General features: G+C 35.9%; 1 protein-coding gene and 1 long non-coding RNA gene across 2 annotated transcripts in view; one reads left to right on the top strand and one right to left on the bottom strand.

Annotated features, from left to right (window-relative positions):
• LOC146457441 (uncharacterized) overlaps window positions 1–260 on the bottom strand; it is a 1,324-nt gene extending 1,064 nt beyond the window's left edge. The window contains exon 1 of the mRNA XM_085091947.1: window positions 206–260. Within this exon, the coding sequence (XP_084948073.1) occupies window positions 206–260 (55 nt within the window). The remainder of the gene's footprint in view (window positions 1–205) is intronic.
• Window positions 261–3,356: 3,096 nt separating this feature from the next.
• Window positions 3,357–22,351, top strand: LOC146457440 (uncharacterized). Its single transcript, XR_014858466.1, has 3 exons — window positions 3,357–3,442; window positions 20,130–21,298; window positions 21,421–22,351. It is a non-coding gene; the product is annotated as an uncharacterized LOC146457440 (long non-coding RNA).
• The last annotated feature ends 140 nt before the right edge of the window (window positions 22,352–22,491 follow it).

Below are 22,491 nucleotides of genomic sequence, written 5' to 3'. Positions count from 1 at the left end.
TCTACAAGGCCACCTATTGTAGTTGAAGTATACTGGAAATGAAATCGAAAGTCGTCGTTCGAACGCATGTACGACAAGGTCTTGGCTCTTTCAAAACTAGTGGGATCTTCTGCACAACGTCCGTGTATTGGCAGTGGACAGCGGAATCGGGATAACACCCCAACAAATTCAGTGGTACAGTACTGGAAGCAAACAGTGGTATTACCTTTCCTGGGAATAATTTTCTCAAATCTCGCTTCAGCAAAGAAAAGCAGGCACATTACGAACTCTGTGCTTTCATTCCTTTTGTGATCGTCACGAAGTCCAAAGAAGCCATGGCTGAAATTGGTAACTGCAAGAGAAGTGGCATCACGCAAGACAACTTCCGTCAACCTTTGAAAGTGACCTTTTTCGCTGGACCAATTACTGGAAGCGACAAGCAGAGTCAGACGAAATTTCAGCAACCCGCCTTATAGACACATGCTAGCATGTTCTTTCCTAATATCCGAGAACTTTTAACGATCCTTGCAGTGTTACAGATGGGAAGCACCGAGGCTGAAAGATTACTTCACACGTGGCTAAGGAACGCAAAGACTACCGTCCGACTATCCCGGACTTCGCCGACAAAGTTGCAATGCATGGACATACAATTAGCAGGGAACCAGGAGAACGCTGGGATCTTCACTCTCATGGGGTGTAATGATTGGCAGGGTTGCTTTTTTTATGATCACAGCCTACTATACGTAAAATATATTCTTACTCTACAAATAAAATCACGATATAGTGCTATTCTAATGCTGTATTAATTATTATCATAATTTTCGATATCGCTCTGTCGGGTCAGCCACCCCCTCTTCAAAAATCCTGGATCCGCCCCTGAAGCAAAGCACAAGTAAATGAGTGTGCGAAGTACACTGAGCAAGAGAACGAAGGTAGATACGAAGAAAAGCTGAGCGTTATTGTACAAGAAGTAAGGTTTGGATCAGAGATTGTGTTGCAAACCGAGGGTTGGAGTCAAATTTTCATGTTGAAGAGTTGGTTGGAAAGAACTTGGTGGAAGAACTGGACATTTGTTTTTCCTATTTCGGAGACATTGATTCATTGAAGCAAATTCTTATTCCCCATTGTGTGAGTAACTTTGTTAGCAAGTATTTTTATATTCAAGTTTTAACGAGGTAGTCTTAGTCCTTAATTAGCGTACTCTTTTGTATTTTACATTTGGTGCTTACTAATTGTTGTATTTAATTTCGGCTTGTGTATTATTAGCGTAACTATCTACTTATTTATCTACTTAATTAAAATTACATCCTTTAATCTTAGCTACTTTTTTGTCGTGTGTTGCGAGGTTGTGGGAAGGGCAGTTTGCTCCCCCTCTGTTTACTTCTTCTCGAAGTCTGGCGGTCTATAAGGAACACCCACTCGGGACGAGGTTGTCGTCACAAGTACTCTAACAGGCGTAATTTCGCGTTGAATAACCGCTACTTTGTCAAATGTTAGCTGTTTTCTCAACGTACAGTAAAATCTCCGAGGCAGTACCCTCTTAAATAAAAAGCCAGTATCACATATTTATTAGTTTTCCTTTCAACTGCAAAAAAGCATATTTGTATAGACTGGACATTAAAACAATGATTCAGTTCTCTTAAAAATAACCCTACTAGGGCATAAAAATTGGAATCAATCATTTCTGTCTGCAGATGGCTAGGATGGAAATGGATTGCAACTTGAAAGAGTTCGCCAACTTTTTCAAGTGCCTACTGTTAAATTTAGAGAAACTGATAAAAACGGATTACAGTTTAATATTCTATTTAAATGTGTTAGCTTTTTTTGCCCAACACACAGAAAAATCTCCGTGACAATACACTCTTTAATACAGTAGCAGTGCACCTGTTTTAAGTGTCCCTCGAATAGTGAAAAAAATATTTGTATTGATTGGAACGTTAAAATAACGATTCACTTTTTTAGAAAATGACACTACTAGGGCACAGAAACTGTTATGTTAGGATGGAAATGGATTTCAACTTGAAAAAGTTCGTCGATTTTTTAAGTGCCTATTGTGAATTTTGGAGAAACTGATAAAAACTGATTATAGTTTACTATTCCGGGGAGAAATTATTTCATATTTTACTACCAGTGCTGTAATAATAGTGATTTCACGTTATAGAACAGGTTCTTTGTCAAATGTTTGAACTGTTTTTGCCCAAAAGACACCAAAATCTCCGTGACAGTGCTCTCTTTAAATCTAGGGGCAGTGTCACCTATTATCGGTGTCCCTTTAAACAGCAAAAAATCATATTTGTATTTATTGAAACATTAAAATAATGGTTCCTTTTTGTTAAAAATAACCCTAGAGAATTAAAGTCTTGACCGGTTTTAAAATTTCGATACATTATTCGGTTGAAGAAAAAGTTAAGAGAAATTTTATATTTTAGTCGCAGTTGTTTACATGTTAAAGCGGGTGTCAGTAAAACGCGGGGTCGGGGTCGGGGTCTCTTTTTTTTTTCCTTTTCAACACCACAGGTCATTTGTGGGTCAAATAAGTCTCTAAGCTTACTAGCTTAGGATAGGTCATCGGTGACAACACTCGATGCATTTCCGTATTCTGGCGGATATTGGTTCCGTGAATTGACTACCTTTTATTCTTCTAAGAAACGAAATGAGGCAAAAAATACAAGGTACGAGACAATATATTTCCTTGAACTAACAAATTCTTGAACTAGAATGTGCATGATCTTACTATGAACACCCCCACGGTTTTCGACGCCATTTTGACGAGTAGGCAAACAGGCTTGAAATTACAGTGTTTGTATGGAAATCCAATGTCAAATAATTTTCATAAAACATCGCTTCTGAAAAATTCATGAATTGAAAACTTTTGGCATTAGGAAAAGGATTTTAAGAAAAAAAATTTGAGGGATGTAACTGTGCCAGAAAGCGTCCAGTCGTGTTTTGAACTTTCCATACATTTTCCTGTATTTGTTTCCCGCGAACTATTTTTAGTAGCAGTTCACGGCTGGTTCGCTTTACAGACAAATGTATGGAAAGGTCAAAACACGACTGGACGCTTTCTGGCAAAGCTACATGCCTCCAATTTTTTTTTCCTAAAATCGTTTTCCTAGTGCTAACAGTTTCCAATTCATGAATTTTTCAGAAGCGATGTTTTATGAAAATTATTTGACATCGGATTTCCATTTCAAGCCTGTTTGCCTACTGGGTCTCTGTAAAACGCAGACCGGATGGCGGCGGATGGCGGATGGCGGAGGATAAAATGCGGATGACAAAATGCGGATAATAAAATGCAGATGGAAAAATGCGGATGACAAAAAAAAAAAATTAAAATAAAATAAAATAATAAATAAATAAATAAATAAATAGATAAACAATTTCTTATAGAAAATTATGTAGAAATTACGTGAAAATGAAGTACTGATTCATGCCGAAAGACTTACGCTATGGCTTGACTTTTGTTATATGTTATGAAGTTGTACTAGGAAATAGCCGGAACAAATTTTTCTAACCGCTCTGCTTGGCTTAAGGCTAAGGTACATCTGAAAGCTATTTTCACACCGCTTAAAATCGATTTAACGGAAATATCTCGTTCTCGTTTCAAGCAATATAAGAATCCTAAGCTCATAACACAAATCAATGTTTGGGGTTATTTTATAAATTTTTGGGGGATTGTTAGGTATATTTGGGAGGAGATAGTTTTTCTCAAAAGAGTAGTAAAATTTGGAGAAATAAGAAATAGTTAAGATTTGATGTAGTTTAAAAATTAGAATTTGAAGTTAAAAATTGATATATGGACACTCAAACAGTCCCCTACCAACCTGGTGAGTAGCTAAAAAAGGAGAGAACTGGCTAATTTTCAAAAACTTACCCTAAAATCAGCATAAACCAAAAAAAAAAGCTGCAAACCACAAAAAACCACTACTAGTCCTTAAAATCCCAAAAAAAAAATCCTAAAAAATTCAAAAAAATCCCAAGGTCATGAAAAATAAAAAAAATTCCAAGGTCATGAAAAATAAAAAAAAAAAATCCCAACGTCATGAAAATCTCAAGGTCATGAAAAAAAAAATAAAAAAAATCCCGAGGTCATGAAAATCCCAAGGTCATGAAAAATCCCAAGGTCATGAAAAAAATAACAAATTCAAAAAAATCCCAAGGTCATGAAAAATAAAAAAAAATCCCAAGGTCATGAAAAATAAAAAAAAAAATCCCAAGGTCATGAAATAAATCCAAAAAAACAAAAAAAAATCCAAAAAAATTTCAAATAAAATTTACATATCTTTTTGGATATGTAAATTCGCTTTTTCAATTTTTCTCTCGCAAAATAAACAACGAAAAACCACCCGATCTCTTCTCAAATTCAACTCTTAACTCGCTACGTCGAGAAGCGATCCGAGTTTTTTTGATATTTTTTTTTATTTCCTCTTTCAAGGCATCAACATCAACTGGCTTCATCTCAGGCTCACTCCTCACTTTCACTTCCTTCCTTTGTTTATTTCGAAGACTCTCTTTCATCGAAAAATATTTTTCAATCTCTCGCAAAATCGAGTCAAACTCACCATCAGAAATAAATCCATCTTTCAAAGCTTTTGAAATTAATCGACTCACTGACAAATGCGACGATTCAGCGAGAGAAATAGTTTTCTCATGTTTTCTCACTTTCCTCTCTAAATTTTGACTTCCGGCCATTGCAGCTGATGAGACAAGCGTCGTAATCAATGCAGTCAAACTCAAAGGAACTCCGACAGCAATCCCGATTCCACTCAACGAAGTTGCTACACTGCTTGATGCCAGCAAGGTTGTCAAAAATACTGAAACGGATGTTATTTTCGAAGCGACTGATTTTGCTCTCTTGTATTTTTTGCTGACTCGTTTGTAATGAGAAATTTCGTCTTCGAGTTGTTTTTAACAATCACAAATCTTTTTCAATCTGAATTCAGCGCCAACTTCGTTCGCTTCAAGAGAAGGATAAAGTTGAGGAGCACTTGGAATAATATTTTGTTCACTCATTTTATTAAAAGATCTCAAATAATTTCAAATTCAAATCTCAACGGAAGTCCATTAAAATCGATGACCTCACCAGTTTCTTCCGTCACTGTTATTCGCAAAGAATCGATTATTTTTTTCCCACCTGCTATTTTTCGAAACGGGTTATGTTTTGATGAATATTCAACTCTTTCGAAAGGACTTCCTTTGATGTCAAAACATGCCAAAACAGTTGAAGATTTTTCATTGAAAACATTTTCCATTTGATCCAAGATATCGCAGTTGATAAAGAGGGTGTTGAATGAAGCCAAACGATTGATGGCAGTATCTCCAGTTTTCAGTTTGTGCCGTAGATAAGATTTCATAAAATTTTTTTTCTGACTTGCGTCAGTCAGGCCAAGAAGAAGAGACAGGTCAGCATCGAAATTAATTTTTTTCCCAAGAGGATTTTCGATGACAATTGGACCCTTCGCTTGATCAAGTTTTACTCTTATACCTTCTTTTTCAAGTATATTCTTTATTTCTCTTCCGAGTGTGTCAATAGAGTAATTTCCGGGATAAATCCTTTTAACAGAAGCAACATTTTTGTCATCATATATGGCGATTTCTCCTCTTTCTTTCAAATTGTACCAAGAATTATAAAAAGAGCAACTGGTCAACCTGATGAACTCAAATTTTTCGATTGGTTCATCAAAAAAAAAAACCGTGTGATCATTTGAATTTGTCAAAACAGTCAAAACAACCATTTTCTTTGCAAAAGATAAAAAATGGAAAACTTGTTAAAATGGATAGATTCCCACCCAAAAGAAGCAAAAAGACTTTCCGAACAAGCAGAAGAAAAAGCATGGCGAAACTTCAAAGCCAAATTTCCCAACGCTGACCTCAGCAAATTCGTCGCACAAGTTGATATGACCGATAAAACACATGCAACAGCTCAAATAGATTTGGTTATTGTTCCCGGTCAACATTGGCAAATTGTTTCACCCAATCCCAAAGATTGGTCTGTTGAAATGAAGAAAGCTCTTGGATTTGGCGGCTTTCCTCTCGAACTTATTCTCAACTCTAATCCTTCAAATCCAGTTCCAGCTGTTCCATTTTCAGACAAAATCCCCGAATCTTTTGGGGAAATCCTCAACCAACCAATCAAAATTTTCGTGAAACCCAACGAAAGCTTCACAACAAAATTCCGAGAAATATTCACGAAAACAAAGATCTCTCACAAAACAGCAAAAGAATCAAGAAAATGGCTGAATCAACCAACCATGGACCATTGGCCGCAACAACTCAACTTTGCCTTTTGGTGCGCAACAACAGCTTCTGGAATCTCAAGACATCTCGTCAATTCACTCCCACCTCAAATCAAATCCTTCCTTCTTTTCCACATTTATTTCACAACAAGAAGGATTCTCTTCGAAATGGGAGAAATTCAAAGCGAATCTGCTCTCCCAGGCAATCCCACGTTCAGTCAAACTGAAAACAAATTCGACATTCCATCATTCAATAGAATCTGTGCAGAATTTCAAATTTCACCAAACACAGACTTCAGATTCACTTTCGGTCAAAATTTTGGCTTGGGATATGTGAACATCTTTTATCCAGGAGAAGGAGACTTTGGACAAAAGCATTGGACTTATCCTCCAGCAACCCTTGAAAACCCATCAAGTCAAAGATTCTCCGATGAAGGCGGAACTGACGCAAAAGGAAACAGAATTGATTTCATCAGAAACGATCAAGGAGCTGACAGACAGTTTGAATTTTTTATGTCAAACGGACCTCTCAACGGACTTTCTCGAGCAGGAATGGCAAGACTCAATCAATCAATTGAAGCATTCGTTTATTGGATTCTTGGAGCACAAGTCAACGTCAGATCATCAATCCTGGGTGAATTTGGAGGTGCAAAGGAAGCTCAGAGAGAATTTCTCATCCTGATGGAAGATGCAATCAGACAGCCTGACTTGTCAAAAAGCATCCAAAGATTTCAGCTTTCGATTGATGAGGCAAAAGTCAGGCTTGATCTTGCCATCTCACCAGAAACATGGTTGATGCCTTCAAATCTTTCTATGAACACTCAAAGCACAGTTGGATACAACAACAATCTGAAAAAAGCAACTGGAAACATGAAACTCGGAGTCAACTCTGACGTCAATCAAGACTTGAACAAAGTTGGAGTCACGATGATGGATGGAGGACCTTCAAAAACCAACAGACCCAATTCACATGCTTCAAATCCAGAAAATGAAAACAAAAAGACAATACCACTGCCTTTGGATTCACAACCAGTCACGAAAAAACTACAGGAATCAAATGAAAGCCAAGAAAAAGTTAAATCAAGTCACGAAACTTTGAAATCTGGAGTCATCATTGCAGCATCACTCGGAGCATTTGCCATTTATCAATTTTTTCGTTGAGTCCAATCCAATGGATTTAACTCAATTTTTCACTTTCTTCCGAATCCTTTCAACCATGAAAACTGCAACAGCAAGAATCAACAGCCAAGCGTTTTTTCCAAGGAATCCAACAACTTGTCCTGCAGTTTTGAAGATGAAACTGACGATTGAACCAATCAATCCCGGAAGAAGTTGCCCAATCTTTTTTCCAAGATCTTTCAAAGCATTTCCAACTCCTTTGGCAACAGATTTGAGTCCTTTTGAGAGTGCATTCACAATCACACCAATTGTTGTGCCAACTGCAAGGAAAACAGCTGCAACTGTGAATCCATATCTCTTGAAAATGTTTTTGATTTTTTCTCGAAGAGGCATTTCTCTTTCTATTTCCTCAATTTGTGTTCCCAGCCTGGCAAGCTCCTCTTCATTTTCTGCAATTCGTGCCTCAACTTCTGCTCTCAGTTGGGAAGAAGTGTTTTCATCTTCGAGGATCAATTTGTCAGTTTCAATTTGTTTCTTTAGCTCAGCCTCTCTTTCATTCAGTTCATCGATGGTTTTTGTCGTGTTGAGTCTTTCTTCAAGAGTGTTTCTTTCTTTTTGCTTTTTTGCAAGATCAGATTTGAGTTTGTCAACTTTTGCTTGTTCTTTTTCTTTCACTTGTTTCTGCAAATCCACATTTTCTTTTTTTGCATTTTCAAGATCGTTTTGCAAATTCTTTCTCAATTGCTTCAGTCTTTGCAATTCTGTTTCATTTTCAAGACTCGAACCATGTTCTTCTTCCAGTGCATCAATTTTTGCTTGCGTTTTTTGGAGTTTGTTTCTATAATCTCCGATTTCTTGAGCATTTTTGTGGAGTTCCTTAGCATTCTTTTCTGCTTGTTTCAAGTGTTTTTCTGTTTCTCTCAGTCTCTGCCGGTTTTCTCTTATTTCAGAATTACCCTGAGCAATCAAAGATTCAGCATCGGATCCCAAAGCAGATAATATTTCTTTTGACAGTTGTGGGTTTAATCTTTCTTTTCCTGTTGTTTGCTCTTTGGTCATTAATGGGTAGAATGTTTTCCCACTTTGTTTTATCCTGACTTCTATCCTATCTTTGAAATACGAAGCTTCAAGTTTATCATCTTCTGCATTTGGGTATAATATACTGAGATCATCCCATGCATCTTTTGTAAGGGATTGCGAGTTTTCCCAAGTTTGTCGACCTTGAGTTTTACCTTCAATGAAAGATGTTTCTGCAGTTTTTGGTCTTGCTCCTTCTTTTCCATAATCTCTGTTTTGAGTTGTCTTTGGAGTACTTTCACTGGGATTGTTTATTTCTTGATCAGAATCTTCATCATCATCTTTATCTTCATTCTTATCTTCTTCATCTGGATCAAGATCTTCTAAAGGAATGCATTCTGCCATTTTAAAAATATTATATTAAAATGGAAGTCAGTGAAAAAATCAATCCGAATTTTGAGAAAAAAACCTCAAACGCCCTCAAGGCAGAAAGAACTGTTCACAGAGTCACATTCAACCCAAACAAAGCTTCCCCCGGTGAAACACTCAGGATTCCAGTCCCAAAGCTTCACGAGGGAACAGTCTTGGTTCCAGATTCACTCGCGTTGAGTTTTGATTTGGATGTGAGTGGTCATGCAAATAATTTTCTTGTGAGCAATGTTTCAAGAGCGTTGGTTTCCAGATTGAAAATCAAGTTTGCTGGAGAAATTCTCGTTGACACAGACGGCTGGGATCTTTTCAAGCTCTGGGAAGATCTCTTTTTGACAAAACATGAGAGAGAAAACATGTTGAGTGAGGGAATTCAATCTGTGAATCTCTCAAAAATCAGATCCAATGCTGGAGACAAACCAACTTCTTCAGTCGTGAAGGAAAACAAGCTCAATGATATCTTCAAAAGCAAATAGAGAATCAGACTCGATCACGAAATTTTGAAAGATCACGGAGTCTTTTATCCAAGAGCCTTGTCTGATGAACTGGTTTTTGAATTGACCCTTGCTCCTGTAAGCGGTGTCGTGAAGGGATCGGATGCAACAAAACTTGCATATGAATTGACAAACATTCAGCTTGAATATGAGGTCATTCAAAGCAAAAAGCTTTCAGATGAAGTCAATTCAAATCTTCTCAACGGAGATCGTTTCATGTTTGAGCATGTCACTCATCACAAAATAATCACATTTGCAAAGGGAACAGACTCAATTATCAATGAATCAATCAATGTTCCAAGAAGATCAATGAAGGGAATCCTCCTCCTTTTCTTTGAACCTTACACTGCAGGTGCAAGAGATTCAGAAAAAACTTTCAATCCTGACATCAAAGAGGTAAAAGTTGATGTGAATGGAGTTCCAAACAAGATTTTCAGTCAAGGCATGAAAACGAGAGACATGTTTGATGAAGTTTTCAGAAGATTTGGAAAGGAAAACTCCTCAATGAACGCAACTGAATTCTTTGCTGGAGACAAGTTTGCATTGTTCATCGATCTCAGAAGCATGAAAGAAAATGATCTTCATGGAAGTGGAATGAGATTCGTTAACACAAAAGACGGAGTTTATTTGTCAATCAAAAGAACAGCAAGTGGTTCAGGAAATGTTAAATGTCACATTTTCATCTTGGCTGATGCGCAATTCAACATTTTGAACAAAGAGCTTGAGAGTGTGACATATTAATTTCTTTTTGATCAATCAAAAAGAAATTTTTTCAAACAGGAGGCAATTCAGTTCCAGGAGGAACAATCATCAACTCTTCTCTGACGAATCCTCTTTTTGGACCATCTTTCAAATAATAAAGAACCGGTTCTTTTTCATTCACAATTGCCCTGTCAATTGAAAAAACTTTCAGAGACCAATTAGGATCAGTTGCTCTTCTTTGACCTCCTTCAAGTTCACCAGGAGCAAAAAGAAACCTCACGTTGACAGAAGAATCGAGTCTCTTTTCATTTTCAACAGGTCTGGAATAATTTGGTTTCTTCGAATCAACCACATTCTCTTTGATTGCGTCAATTGGTTTCTTTGCTGTCAGTCTAGTTGTTTCATTGTTCAATGCTTTCACAACTTCTGGAAGCCTTTTCACCCATTCTGTGGATCTTTCACCCGATTTTAAGACGCGAAGCGTCGGCAGCTTCGCTGCTCAGTTCATTTCTTGAGAATATTGAAAACTGAAAAGTCTTTCACCCAAAGTTCGATTGAATCTCTCAACAATTCCTTGATCACGGTGAACATTTGGATTTCCTCTTCTGATTCTCGTTTCATGTTTCAACATTTCCCTTGTCACTTTACCCATGAATTCTCTTCCGGGATCAACTTGAAGAATTTTTGGCCATTTCAAAGCTCCTTTGTAAATTTTCTGAAAAGCCTTTGAAACTTCAGAAGAATCTTTTGAAGTGAGAGGTTCAGCAGCTTTGAATCTGCTTGCAACATCAACAACTGTGAGAGCATATTTGAATATTTTTCTACCTCTTGGAAGTTTGTCATGAGGAAGAAAGAGAAGATCAGCTTGATGAACTGCATTGGGAAGTTCAACGTCAAATGTTGGTCTTTGGATGTTTTTTGGAACAGGCAGATAGATTTGCCAGATTGCTTGTTCCATCAACCAAAGTTTCGCTTCATCTTCAGAAACATTGGCTTCTTGAGAAAGTTTTTTCGCTGCTTGGAGACCTTTCCAATATCCTTTTGGGAAATAATAAATTTTTGAGAGTTTTTTGTTTGAAATTTTAAATGAAAAGACTTGCTGCAAATCCAAGAGCCAAAGCTGATGTTCCAACAAAGATCAACTCTCCCTGTTTTTGAGATTCGCTTGGTTGGAAAAAGTTTGAAAATTGAGGTTCCTTGAGATGCTCAATTTTTTGTTGATGAACCTTGTTAAAAAGCTTCAAAGCAAAGTCAGTGTTTGCGAAATTTTGTTTTGCTCCATCTTTGATTCTGTCATTTGTTCGAATCCAATCATTCAGTTTTGCTCGATTTTCTTCGTATTTTTCGAGTTCTTTTTGATATTTTTCAACTGCCAGGTTGTGTCTCTTTTTTTCCTCGAGTGAGGCAGATTCTGAATCTCCAGAAAGAAATTTTGCGAGATAAGATCCACCAACAAAGGCGGTTGCATTGATTATTGCTCCTCCAATCATGATTGCGATGCTTGCCATTTTAACTTGGCAATATTTTGTTTTTCAAGATAATCTTTTGTTGCCAAAGATGCAGCAATGATCACAGTGAATTTCACATAATTCATGAGATTTGAGGAAGGATCAGAAGTCATGGGTTCTTTGATTACTTTCTTTGCAAGCCATCCAAATCCTGCAGCCAATCCAGTGATTGTTGCAGCATCAGTCATTGTTTTCACGAGTTTATTGTCGGACATTTTATTTCAGAAAACAAATTAATCCATTTGTTTTAATTTTGGAGATTTTTTTGTTTCAATATTTTGCCTCTCAACCTCGACCATGTGATCAATCAATTGTTTTTGTGCTTTTTCGCTTCCCACTTTGCTTTTATTTTTTAAAAGACTTTTCAATTCTTCCCTCTTGTAATATAATCCAGCAAGTGAAACAGCAATGCTGGCAACAGAAAGCACTTGAGTGAGTGAAAATGAGCTGCTTTGTTCGCTTTCGTTTTCAGTTGGAGGGTTTTCCTTTTGTTCTCCTCTTTTAGTGTCTGTTCTCGTGACTTCTTTTGCTTTTTTCTTTGCTTCACATGCTTTTTTGTTGTGTTCAGCAAGTTTTTTTCCAGCCGTATTTCTTCCTGGAATTTCTGGAACTGTTTGTTTTACTGTTGTTCTGATTTGTTCAGGTTCTTTTTCAGAACTTGTTTGAGGTTCTTTGATTTCTTGAGTTTCCATTTTAAATGATTTTTCAATTTCTTGTCAATTGATTTAAAATGGAAAAATTGAACAGAGAAGAACTTGAAGTGCTTTTGGAATATTTCAAAAATGAATCAGAAGAAAACAGACAAAAACATCAGCAATATCTTGAAAAAGACAATCTTCAAGAAAATAATGAGTCAACATTTCATTTCTTTCGAAACCAAACGGGAGAAACGAAGACAAGACTCATGCAAGTCTTCAATGAAAGACTCAAACACGAGATGAGGTTGAAAGAGAATATCTTGAAGGATGTTAAAGAACTTTTTGAAAATGAGAGAAAAACTCCATTCCTTCACAAGTTTCTTGGTTATTCCGTTTCTCTTTTTCTTTTGTTAAAATCAATGCAAATAATAATGAAATAATTTTCCAAAAAATTACTTTTTATTTTTTAATAAAATGGAAAGTCTTCAAACATTATCAGCAAGAGTTCTTGCAAAAAACAATTTCGATGAGAATTTTTTTCACAAGAAAACCATTTACCATCAGGAAATCAAAAAACAAAAAATTTTGCAATTATTCGAAAAATACAAAAATTTATGTCTTGAAATTGAAGATTTGATTAATGTTGCAAGAAAAAATTGTTCAAATTTTCATCAACATTCAATGTTTCTTGCATTTGGCAGAAAAGATACCCTTGAATTTCTTCAAAAAAAATTGAAAGAACTTGATGAAATAATTGAAGAAAATATGCCATTAATTATAAAAAAACAAAATAAAAAAGAAAAAATTGAAGAAGAACTCAGAGAATTTAAAAATTGAAGAAATTCAAGATTCATTTGATGGTTATGTAGGCAAGAATTATTTGATAGCATATAATGAAAAGAGAAAATATTATCAACAAGCATTTGATTCTTTGAATGTTTTTTATTGAATACCAAATGAAATTTTTTGAAAAAATCAATAAAAAAATGATATTTCTTCCATGTAATCTTTGAATTCATCAATTTGTTCCAAATAATCCTTGTCAACATACTCATCAAATGAATCTTGAATTTCATTTATTTCCTCATCATATTCAATTTTTGAAAGTTTTTCTCTGAGTTGTTTTTCCATTTTTTCTTTTTCTTTGACTTTCAAGGCAATTTCCGATTCTTTTTCTTTGATTATTTCACAGTCATTACTATTACTAGCAATATATAATTCAAGAGAAATATCACCATCAACTTCATCGATCATGAAATGAATTTCACTTTCAATTTCCAAAGAAAAATTTTCATAAACACTGACTTGATCAAAAATTTCTTGTTTTCTTGCATTTCTGATTTCTCAGTGACACATGAGCTTTTTGTGAAAAAAATTTTCGTTGAAATCATTTTTTGCAAGAACTCTGGCTGATAATGATTGAAGACTTTCCATTTTATTTAAAAATAAAAAAAAATTTTTTTTGAATTTTTTTTTTGAATTTCTTTCAAGTTATTTCTCAGGTTCTTTTCAATTTCTTTCACAGGTTCTTTTCAAGTTCTTCTTCAATTTCTTTCTCAGGTTCTTTTCAATTTCTTTCACAGGTTCTTTTCAAGTTCTTTTCAATTTCTTTCACAGGTTCTTTCACAGGTTCTTCGCTTCTCTTTGCTTCTTCTTCAAGTTTCAAACTGTTTGCTGCCAAAAGACTTGCACTCGCGGCGGCCATGTATTTTCCATATATCAGATAAAGGCTTCCAGCAATCAAATTGAGTTCTCTGTTGACAATGAAATCATTTTTCAATCCACTCAAAAACTTTTCTTGGTCAAGAGGAAGAAAAAAACAAAGTGCTTTTGCACTGGCTTGTAAAAATGTTTCAACAATTGCACCGCAAGTTTTTGAAGACAAAGAAGCTTCGTATCTTTTGAAATATTTTTCCACATCTTTCTTTGAAAGTCTTTTTATTTGATCTTGTGTGAGTTTAACTCCAATCATTTCCTTGCATTGACCACTTGCTGCCAAAATGGCAAGATTTTCTTTCTTATCTGTTTCAATGGGTTGGGGTTCAGTTTCAAGAACTGACATGACTTCTTTCATTGATTCTTGTTCTTGGATTTCCATTTTAAATCAAATGGAAATTTTTTTCAGTTCAAAGAATTTTCAAAAGGATGTCTGAGAGAGAAATCAAGATGAGAAAATTTGACTTCTTTCAACTCTTTCACTAATTTTTCCTTTTCATCTTTTGTAAAATCTCCTGCGAATTCTTCAAAGACTGTTTTCATGTCTTTTGCTGATGGGGTGAAAAAAAAGAATCAAAGAAGCAATGTTTTCTCTGAAAGGTTTTGCTATGCTTAACATATGTTGAGTGAGAACCCAAACGCTGATTCCTGAATGTCTTGCAGAAAAAGCAAGTTTCACAAGTTCATTCGTCCTTTTTTTCACATCTTTTGATGAGGCACAATCATCAAAAATGATCAATGTGTTTGTTCCTTCAAAGGCAAAGGAGATGATTTTGAGCCAGTCATTGATTTGATGGTGTTCTGGGATGATAATGAAAAAATCTTTGTCATTCTCAGCAAAATTATCCCAGGTTTAGTTGTTCACGAAGGTTGGACAAAGGAGGAAAATGAAATCAAATTTTTGATTGAATTTTGTTTTGAGAAGATTCACAATAAAAGTTGTTTTTCCTGAATTTGTTGGACCAACAATCAAAGCATTAAATTGAATGTTTTCTGGATTCATTTTGTTATTTTATAAAGACTCGAAGAGTCAGCCGCAAGGGCGGCATGCCCATGTGCAAACGTGTGAATTCCATCCTCTCTGATGACTCTCTTGTCATCATTTGCAGAAAGAGCAATCTTGTTGACTGTTTCTGTGAAAATTTCGTGTTTATGTGATCTGATGATATTCATTGATCTCATTTGTTTTTTCCTGAAATGAGACAATCTTTGTAATCTTGATGTGTGATTGTTTTTTTGATGACTGATTTTTTGATTCCTTTGCACTTTTTTTCTTCTTTTCCTTCATGCATTTTGACTGAATAAAGTTTTGCTCTGAGACCAACAAACTCTTCAATGATTTTTCCACCTGCTTCATCTTTCATCATTCCAATGACTTTTTTGTTGACTCCAGTTTTAATTCCTGATGGGTGGTTTTTTTCAAAATTTGATGTGTCAAACTTTTCATGAACATCATTTGAAATGTCTTGGAAAAAGTCTTCTGTTTCGATTTCATAGCAAAGAGAATCAGTGTCAGTGAAAAGGAGTTTTGCTTTTTTTTGGTATTTCTGTTTGATGTAATTGAAGTGAAAGTCAAAGATGAGAGTTTTTGAGATGTCAAGAATTGACATTCCACAAAAGACTGGTTTGTCGAAAAGAAGTTTCACTCTTTTCATGTGAATTGCAATCAAATTTTCATCAAAGATTGTGCAACTTTCAAAGTTTGGTTTTGCTGCGAATTTCAATGCAGACTTTCTGTTGTTGACCAATTTGATATCCTGATGTTTTCCATGGTCTTTCCAAAAACGGAGTTGTTCATGAGTTTGAAAAAATCTTTTTCGAAATCATTCTTTCCGTTTGCTCTTAGTTTTGTGTTGAGTTCAATATAAGGTTTCAACCAGGCTTCTTCTTTGAATTTGATGATTCTGTGAATCTTTTTAATTTTGAGTCCCATTTCGAGAAATTGCTTGAGATTTCTGTGATGAATCACATATTTTTCCTTGTCATGGAGAGTTGGAATGAGTTTTTCAGCTTTGTTAACCATGATTCTCTCAGGAGCAAGTGGAAGATCATTGTGAGGGTCATAAAGTTCTTTTGGATAATCAAGGTCTACTTCAAGAATGCAAGGAAAATTTTGCCAGTTTTCAAATTCTTCAGGATGTGCCCATTAAAATTCACCGACAGGAAGAGGTTCACACATTGCCCAGCCATAAAGGTTGTTTGCATCAAGATAAGGGATGAATGTTGGAGGTTTTTCTGGATCGAAATTTTTCATGTATTTGTTGTTTGCTTTTCCAAGTCTGTTTGAAATCATTGAAACACCACCTCTTGTGCCTTTTTCAATCATTTGAAGCATGTCAATGTCAGTCAAAAGTTCGGGTTTGACTTTGGTTTTCTTGAGAGCTGCATCCCATGCAAGACCTGGTGATGTGAAATACCATGCAGGATCAAGCTCATAGTTTTCAAGGCAAACGTTTCTGAATTCCTCAAAAACATCACCAAGGAGAAGGACATCTGTTTTGAGATATAGATCGTGGTAATCTCCCATGTTTTTGCAGTTGAACGTTTTCCAAATTTTTTGTGCATGTTGATAATCTTCATCTGTGATGTGTTCATCGTTGAGTTTTGAATAAAATTTTTCTTTTGGTGGAAGATTTGTTTCTCAAATTTGTTGAAGCTGTTCATGAAATCATAAGGATAAACTCCTTTTTTTGAAAGAAGATCAAGTTTTTCCCCAATTTTTTTTTTTCTTCTTGAGTCAGTTTTTCTTTTTCCAAGGTTTTTTGTCTTTCCTTGATTTTTTCTTTAAGGAGACTTTTTTTTGTTTCAATCTTTTTGTCTCTTTCCAGATTCTTGACCAAAGCATCAAGAGAAGATGCCATGAATTTGAAGCTGTCAACGAATCTGATGTCGTGTTTTATTTCATGTTCTTTTCCTTCTTTGTCGATGTAATAACCAATAACAATTTTTTTTGTGAATGAAATGTATTTTTCTTCGTTGTTTGGAATGCACCTGATGTCTCCTTCAGTTTTTCCGAGATTCTTGATGAAAAGATGAGCATCATAATTTTGAAGATTGTGAAAAATCACTGGAGTAAACCATGGCTTTCTGAATTGGAGATTGCATGAGTTGTGAGCTGCTCCACGGAATCTTCCAGTGAAGTGACATCTCTAACTTTTTTGTCGTCTTCTTCAAATTCTTTCTGACAGATCCAACATTTTGTTGATGCGTTGAAATCTTTCCAGTCATTTTGTGTCATAATCAAGGGTTTTCGTGGAATATTTTGAATCCTTGTGATATCATTCTCAATCATTTCAACAAAGATTTGAGATATGTCTTGATATTCATTTCTCATTCGATATGTCACAGTTCTTGAAAGGTTTTCATCAAAAGAGCATTTTATGTGATAACAAAATCCACAAGGTTTGTGTTTTTGAAACTGGTTGGTGAAGCACTTTTCTGGATTAGGCCGACATCCACTGATGGGTTCAACAAGAGACTCAAAATCAGCGAAGATGACAAATGGCATTTTTTGTGAGCGAATGTGATTTTCGAATTCGATGAAAGTTCCCTCTTCTGGCATTTCGATGAATTCATTGCTTTTGCAAATCTCTTTGTGAATTTCGAGTTTTTCTTTTGTTTGAAAAGCGTTCAAGCATCTGAAACAAATGTGAATTGATCCATTGTGTTTTGTGATTTGACTTGACAAAAGACGGCTCGTGTCTTTGATAAGACAATAATGCTTTTTTACATCATCAGCAATCAAAAGAAGATTGATTGGTTGTTGTCTTTCTTCTCCTTTGAAAATCCTTAGAGGATAAACATTTTCGTCAAAACCAAAAACATCGATTGAAATGTTTTGATTCAAATTTTCAAAATGTGATATTTGTTTCAAATCAATTGGAAATTTGAGGCCATTCCAATTAATTCTTTTTGAATTTTCTCTGAGATTTTTGTCAATTCGTTCTGCATTATTATCGACAGGAAAAAGAGCTCTGGTGATACACCATTTGAAGCATTGATTGTCATCATTTTTCATGTTGATGATTGCTTTTTTGTTTGCGATAACTTTTGGTAGTGAGATATATGATCTCCCTCTGAGGGGAATGAATTGTGTAATTTGAACGTCAAGTGAAATAACTCTTTCAAGAACCCAGTTTGAGCCTTGATTATTGAAATTTTGAAATCTTTCTTCGATTGTTTCAATCATTGAGTCAAAGATTTCTGATTCATTCGTCCCTTCAATATTTTCAATTGTTTGAGAATGAAAATATGGATACGCAGTTAAAACATTTCCGTTGGTCAAATCAATTCTTGTCATCTCGCAATTGAGAATGAGTCTCACCCCTGTTTGTCGATTTTTTCTCATCAATCGCAAAACATCTGGTTTGACAATTTGCATGAATTCCATTTCATCATAATTTCCTTCTTTTTGAATTCGAAATTGTCTTGCAAAACCACTCAATGCGGTTGCTGTTTCTGTGACTTTTGTTCTTTTCCTATTTTTTTCTTTTATTTTTGAGATTTTTTCGTCTTTCTCGATTTCTTCGGGTGATGATATTTTGATTTCTGGGGGTGGAAGACTTTGCGTTGACCTTCTCAATCCAAGCATTTCCTCGAGTTTTCTAATTTTTTGGAGTCGACGCTCGCGTTGGATGCCCGAAGGGCATCTTGACTTGTTTCTTCTTCATTTGCCTCTTTTCTTCTTTGTCTTTCTTCTGGATTTTTTTGCACTGCTCTTGTTGGTTGGAGAATTTGTGAATTTATTTCTGGAACTGGTTCTTTGAAAATAGGTGTGAAGTTTCGAACTCTTTCTCTTTCGCGTTCATGAGCTTGATTTATAACATTAATTAATTCTGCTTTTCTCAAGCGACTCAATCTTCTCAGTCCAAGCCTTTTTGCTTCAGCTTTCAATTCTGGAACTTTTAGTCTGTCCATTTTATATATTTTTTTAAAAAAAATTTTTAAATTTTTTTTGAAAAAATAATTTTTTTTAAAAATTATATAAAATGGAAAAAGAACAAATTGAATTAAAAATTTTTGTTAGTGGAAAAGATCTTTTTGACATTTCTTTCAGTGATTCATCATTGGATTATTTGAAACAAATTATTTCAAAAAGTGATGAAATCACAGTTCATCCAACTCATGCAAGTCTTTTGAAAATGGCAAAGAAAAAAAAAATTCTAAACAAAATGACATACACAAACGATGAACTCAAAAAAGCTTTTGGTTTTCCTTCGAAACAAAAAAAATTGAGAAAATTTGTTTTTGAGTCGCCAAATGAAAGACTTGAATTCGACACAAGAAAACAAGCGTTGGAAAAACTTCAAATATCAGCAAACCGAATTGCTGATGCTTGCAGAAGTGGAAAAATTATGATTGAAAATGTTGAGTATGATTTCAAAAGAGAATGATTTTCAGAGAATATCTCTGGAAATCAAAATTTCACTTCATTTTTTATCCATTTTTCTTCATCAGAAGAGAAATTTGTAATATTTTTTCTTCCATAATTTTCTCTGAATTTTTCCCAATATTCTTTGACTTTTTCAGGGTTATTTTGTCGCCATCTTTCTGCGAGTTCATTTTCTTGTTGAATTTTTTCGTTTTCAATGTGTTCCATCCATTTGTTCCAATATTCTCTCGCTTTCTAGGGGTTGTTTTTTCGCCAACTTTTGGAACATTCTTTTGCTTTTTGACGACGTTCTGGATTTTCTCGATATATTGCCATTCGAGTTTCAACTTCAGTATGAACTTTCCTGGAAGGATCTTGATCGTTTTGGGTTAGAATTTCAATCATCTCTTGTTTTCTCATTTTTGAAGCATAAATGATTTTTCGTTCTTTGCATATTTGTTTGAGTTCCGTCAATTTCATTTTTGAGTAATTCATTTTATTTGTTTTTTTGATTTATTTCATGACCTTGGGATTTTTTTTATTTTATTTTTCATGACCTTGGGATTTTTCATGACCTTGGGATTTTCATGACCTTGGGATTTTTTGAATTTTTTATTTTTTTTTCATGACCTTGGGAATTTTTAAAATTTTTTTATATTTTTCTTCATGACCTTGGAATTTATTTTTATTTTTCATGACCTTGGGATTTTTTGAATTTTTTATTTTTTTTTTCATGACCTTGGGATTTTTTTGAATTTTTTAGGATTTTTTTGTTTTTTGGGATTTTAACGACTAGTAGTGGTTTTTTGTGGTTTGCAGCTTTTTTTTTTTGGTTTATGCTGATTTTAGGGTAAGTTTTTGAAAATGAGCCAGTTCTCTCCTTTTTTAGCTACTTGGTGTGCTCTTGGGTTGGGGGGAAGCTGTCTGTTGGTGTTCCAAATATAGTTTTCTTTATTTTATCCCTTCTTTAAACCTCTTAAAATTCCATCCAAATTCACGTTTACCTCCACCTTAAGAGAAGTAACCGAACTGGCAAATAGTCTCCTACGTAGTCGTTCTTTGGGATCGTCACGCAATATTTCCTTCCCCATGAACGGAAATATGATGTGACAGGCCCTACGAACGTCTGCGTGGGAGGCTAACCGGCAAATCGAGTAAGTTATTTTGCTTACGATATACTGTCTACGTGTGGGTCTAGGGGTAAGCTAAGCCTTTAGTGGCTGTGAAACAATGATAATAAGATTTACCTCGACAGAAGCCGGAAGACATTGGTCAGAGCTATAACTAAAATGCTACTATCGCAATTTTGTAACATGCATTAAAGCGCAAAAGCTACAAATAATCCCTACCATCGTGGGCTGGACAAGCATTTTCACCATACATGTACAGTGAACACAAAAAAAGGTTAACAAAAATTGCCTGACAAAAAAAGGTTGAAGATCGATTGAGTTTAATCAATTCAATAACTTAAGTCACCTCTTCCAAACAAAAGTTGGCTGGCCCAAATCTGCGTCGCTTTCCGACAACTCAGACATCGATTAACCCAGGTGCGCGGTTCATTCACTCGCGCTATTACTCTTGCTAACAAGCCTTTCTACAGGTGCCGTGCACGTACAAACGCTCGGTGCAAAATTGACAACTATTTAGGGTAGGGTGGTGTGTCGATCAAGTACTGCAGTGGTAGTAGAAAAGTTTTCTTTGTTAAATGTCAGTTACTAATAAAGATGGAAAAAAAAAGGACTAAAGTATGGATCCCGATGATAAGGTACATCTTTTTCGATGAAAGTTCTTTCTTTTTTTCGGATCCAACGATACATAAAGAAAAAATGTGGGAAATGTGATTAATTAATTTATCAATTTATTTATTTTTTTAATTTTTTTGTCATCCGCATGTTATTATCTGCATTTTATCATCCGCCATCCGCCGCCATCCGGTCTTCGTTTTACAGAGACCCTTGCCTACTCGTCAAATTGGCGTCGAAAACCGTGATAAGGCCTATTTCAAGCCTGTTTGCCTACCCGTCAAAACGGCCTCGAAAACCGTGATAAGGCCTATGCATCAGTGCCCAAGGAGCTGATATTTGATCTGGTAAGCTAGGCGGCGAAAAGAGAGGCTTGACCCTCTCTTGGCGGCGACAATTACCAGCATGTAGGCGGTAAAGGCATTGAGCCACTTTTGCAAGAAGTCTACGACTGGCTTTTCCTTTTTAGGTAGGCAGGGAGCCCTGGGAGCCTGGGGATGACTCATCGTATCATTACTGCAGAGCGGGGGACTGGGACCAATAAATCGTATCGGGAAGAAGAAAAGAGAAATCAAGGTACTGACCACGGAGTATTCTGTCCTGGAGATGAATCAGGCCCAGAGAAGTCGCCACATTTGACAAAAGCGGGCTGGGCGTGCTCTGGTCAAGGTACGTCCATGCTGGGGCCTCACGGATTGGAAACAAACTTAAAGCTGCCTGAAGTGTGGACAAGACGGTGTCCCGAATGGCGGCGAGTTGTGCTGGTGCACGATCGCTTGCCCGATCAGGCTCTAAGTCCTCAATCAGCTCCTCAAACAGCTCACCAACAGATGAACTGGAGTCCCAAAATGGACTCGTACTCTCCGTCCGATGGCAGGGCTTCGGCCAGAGGTTCGGACTTTTATACCCTGCGTGGTTAACGCACTCGAGGATATCTTCCAGGATCGGCAACCTTCTTGCTTACTCGAGCACGAGAAGGGCGTTCTTTGATACGGGCGTTGTCGCTGCGCAGAGCCTGTCAATTAGGTGAGGACTAGTTTCCGACTTCGGCAGGTTCAGCTGCTGCAGGCGCAGGCGAAGAACGTCACCAGAAAGTTTCGTAAGGTTTTTGTTTTGTGAGGTTTTTGCAAGCCGAGGATGGGGACGTCGACGAACCATGACAATAAACGATAAACAAAATTGCTACTACGTGTTTGTGTTCGTGCAATACTGCCAGAAAAATGCCCTGGGATAATGTTTCTACAGCTTTTCTAGCAAGACGGACTCAAAGTTTAACCATAAGTTGGTACCATAAACTAAATAGACACAGCGTGGCACTACTAGCTAGGGCTTTAGGACTTGATCTAGGGCTTTACAGAACAAGAGCCAATCCCTGTAGAAGTAAGATACATTTCTAGATATTGGTACAATTTCCCAGCCACAAACGGCTTTTATCCTAAACATACTGAATAGAGAGCATTCACTAATGAACGAGGCCTTCACATCTATATTGTTGTCTGGGGAATCAACATTGCCCGACCTACCACCCACATCAATCACA

Source organism: Pavona decussata, unplaced genomic scaffold (assembly GCF_977016875.1).
Source record: "Pavona decussata unplaced genomic scaffold, jaPavDecu1.1 SCAFFOLD_243, whole genome shotgun sequence".
In the NCBI taxonomy this organism is placed as follows: Eukaryota; Metazoa; Cnidaria; class Anthozoa; order Scleractinia; family Agariciidae; genus Pavona; species Pavona decussata.
This window is presented reverse-complemented; position numbering and strand designations above follow the sequence as displayed.